The 2670-nt window shown below is 50.1% G+C and overlaps 1 protein-coding gene across 1 annotated transcript; it reads left to right on the forward strand.

Moving 5' to 3' along the window:
• Nucleotides 1-597: 597 nt before the first annotated feature.
• On the forward strand, nt 598-2028 carry LOC144105176 (uncharacterized). Its single transcript, XM_077638330.1, has 2 exons — nt 598-1444; nt 1904-2028. The coding sequence occupies exons 1-2, from the start codon at nt 598-600 to the stop codon at nt 2026-2028; spliced, it is 972 nt and encodes a 323-aa protein (XP_077494456.1).
• Nucleotides 2029-2670: the final 642 nt, after the last annotated feature.

Here is a 2670-nt window from a genome sequence, read left to right on the forward strand (position 1 = left end):
TTATGCGGAGTTTGCGTACACATTGAAAAGCAACCTTGTAGAGTGGCTTAAGGGGGCAGGCGTGTATGAAAGCAGGGACAAGGTAGTTGAGTGCGTCTGTCTGGAGCAGTTTTTCCGCAGCATTCCACCGTCCGTAAAACTATGGGTACAGGACAAAGAAAAGGTAGAGACAGTACAGCGAGCAGCTCAACCCGCAGACGAATTCTCGATGCGGAGAAAGGTGACTGCGGAGGAAGGCCAGTCAGAAAGAGGAACTACCTCAGGAAAGTATTTTTCTTCTAGACGGCCGGCTCTAAATGGAAACGTGGGGCAGGGTGTAACAAAAAAAAGTCACCGAAAAGAATCCAGAGAAGAGCGGCATTCAAACGAAGGACGAAGGGGTAGAAAAGGCGGGGAAAAAAGTTCGAGGCCAGGCAACCGTTGCAGTGTTATAACTGCCAAGAAACAGGGCACATCGCTGCAAGATGTAGAAACCAGCGATTGGTGTTCTCGTACGTAAACGGTAGTGATGAAAATTTAGAACTGCTTCGCCCCTACCTTCATGAGTTAGAGGTAAATGGCCAGCCTTGTAAGGTGCTCAGGGACAGTGCGGCTACGATGGATGTAGTGCACCCATCCTATGTTTCGTCTGAGGATTTCACGGGAGGAGTAACGTGGATTAAACAGGTGTTGGAGGAGCACAGTATTTGCTTACCTATGGCAAGGGTTGAAATTTCAGGTCCGTTTGGAAAACTGGTGACGGAGGCAGCCGTATCGAAAACAGTTCCGCTGGAATATCCTTATCTGTTCTCAAACCGGTCTGACCGGCTGTTGCGTGAGCGAGGGCAGATCTTTGGAAAAGGAAAAGTGCAGGCACTAACGCGCTCTAAAACCCGCCAGCTCGCCGCTAAGTTAACACAGGACCTGGGACAGGGAGAAGCAGAAATGGGAGCAGAACCTGAAATCATGGAGCCAAACCTTATGGCTGAACAAGGGGTCGAGGTTGTCGCTAGATCAGGCGACATCGACGCAGCTGCGGCGCCAAGCGAACCGCAGGAAACAGAGCCCGTCGGAGCGTCAATATTGGCCCCGACTTCGCACAGTTTTGAGCGGCTATTGGAAATAGACACGGATATGCTGAAAGCAGAGCAAAATAATGACCCTAGTTTGAGGCGCCTGCATGCTACCGCGGAAAAGGGCATAGCGAGGTGTAACATCACGATACTCGAAAAAGGCGGACTGCTGTACAGGCACTACATATATCGCAAAGGCAAGACGTTTGATCAGCTGGTGATTCCGGGAAAATACCGGGCGGACCTTCTGAGATTGTGTCATGGGAACAGCTGGTCGGGACACTTGGGGATCAAGAAAACGAAAGAGCGACTTTTAATGGAGTACTACTGGCCAGGGTGCTTCAAAGACGTGGAGCGGTACGTGAAGTCGTGTGACGCATGTCAACGAGTCGGTAAACCAGGAGACAAATGGAAAGCTCCCCTCAAGTTGGCTCGACTGATCACCGAGCCTTTTCGGCGGTTAATGATCGACACGGTAGGGCCCTTACTGCAACCGAAATCAGGATACAAGTATCTCCTTACCATGCTGTGTCCACCAACAAAATTCCCCGAAGCAGTCCCCCTCAAAGAACTAAGCTCTACAGAGATAGTGGACGCTTTGCTCAGCACCTTTGCACGAATCGGTTTTCCCGCGGAGATTCAGACGGATCAGGGAACCGTGTTCACCAGCGCCTTAATTACCCCCTTTTTGAAAAGGTGCAGTATAGAGCTAATACACAGTTCGGTATATCATCCCCACTCCAACAGTGTCAAAAAATGCACTCCGTGCTCAAAAGGGTTCTGCGCGCGTTGTGCTATGAACGGAAAAAAGACAGGGAGAGCTGTTTGCCGGCAACGCTGTTTGCGCTCAGAACAGTTCCCCGTGAAGCGACCGGATTCACCCAGGCTGAACTTGTCTATGGGAGAGCCCTACGTTCTCCTCTCCGGATTTTTCGAGAATTCTGGGAGGGAACAGGAGAAAGCCAAACAGTCGTGAGTTACGTGTTAGAATTGCTCGACCGACTAAGTTCTACGCGTACCCTAGTAGAAGAAAACTTGAAAGCGGCACAGCAGGGGGAAAAGGCTATTACGATCGAAACGCAAGGCAACGAACATTTCAGACGGGGAATAAGGTTATGATTTTGCGACCATCCAGGAAAAACAAACTGGAAGTGCAGTGGGAGGGTCCGGTGGAAGTTCAGCACAGGCTGTCAGAAACAAACTACGTCCTGAAAAAACCCGGCAAGAGAAATGAGGTTTCCATCTACCACTGCAATTTGATGAAACCTTATGTAGGCATGGAGGAGGTGGTAAATATGATGTTAAACGCACCCGAGGAAGTACAGGCTGATCTACCTGAGTTAGCAACAGACCGCGATGCGGATTGCAGCGTCCAGGACATTCTTGCGCGCTCTGCGAGGGCTGATGTTCTGAAAGAGGAACAGGTAGATGAACTTAAAGGTCTTTTGGGGGAATTCAAAGCGATGTTTAGCAGTCGGCCAGGGAAAACTGACCTGATCACTCACGAGATCGAGCTGACCTCCTCCGAACCAATCAGGTCAAAAACTTATCGAGTGTCACCACGTCAACGGCAGATCATGGAGGCAGAAATTAAGCGCATTCTCGAAATTGGGGTCAT

The sequence above is a fragment of the Amblyomma americanum genome, chromosome 9 (assembly GCF_052857255.1).
Source record: "Amblyomma americanum isolate KBUSLIRL-KWMA chromosome 9, ASM5285725v1, whole genome shotgun sequence".
Classification (NCBI taxonomy): Eukaryota; Metazoa; Arthropoda; class Arachnida; order Ixodida; family Ixodidae; genus Amblyomma; species Amblyomma americanum.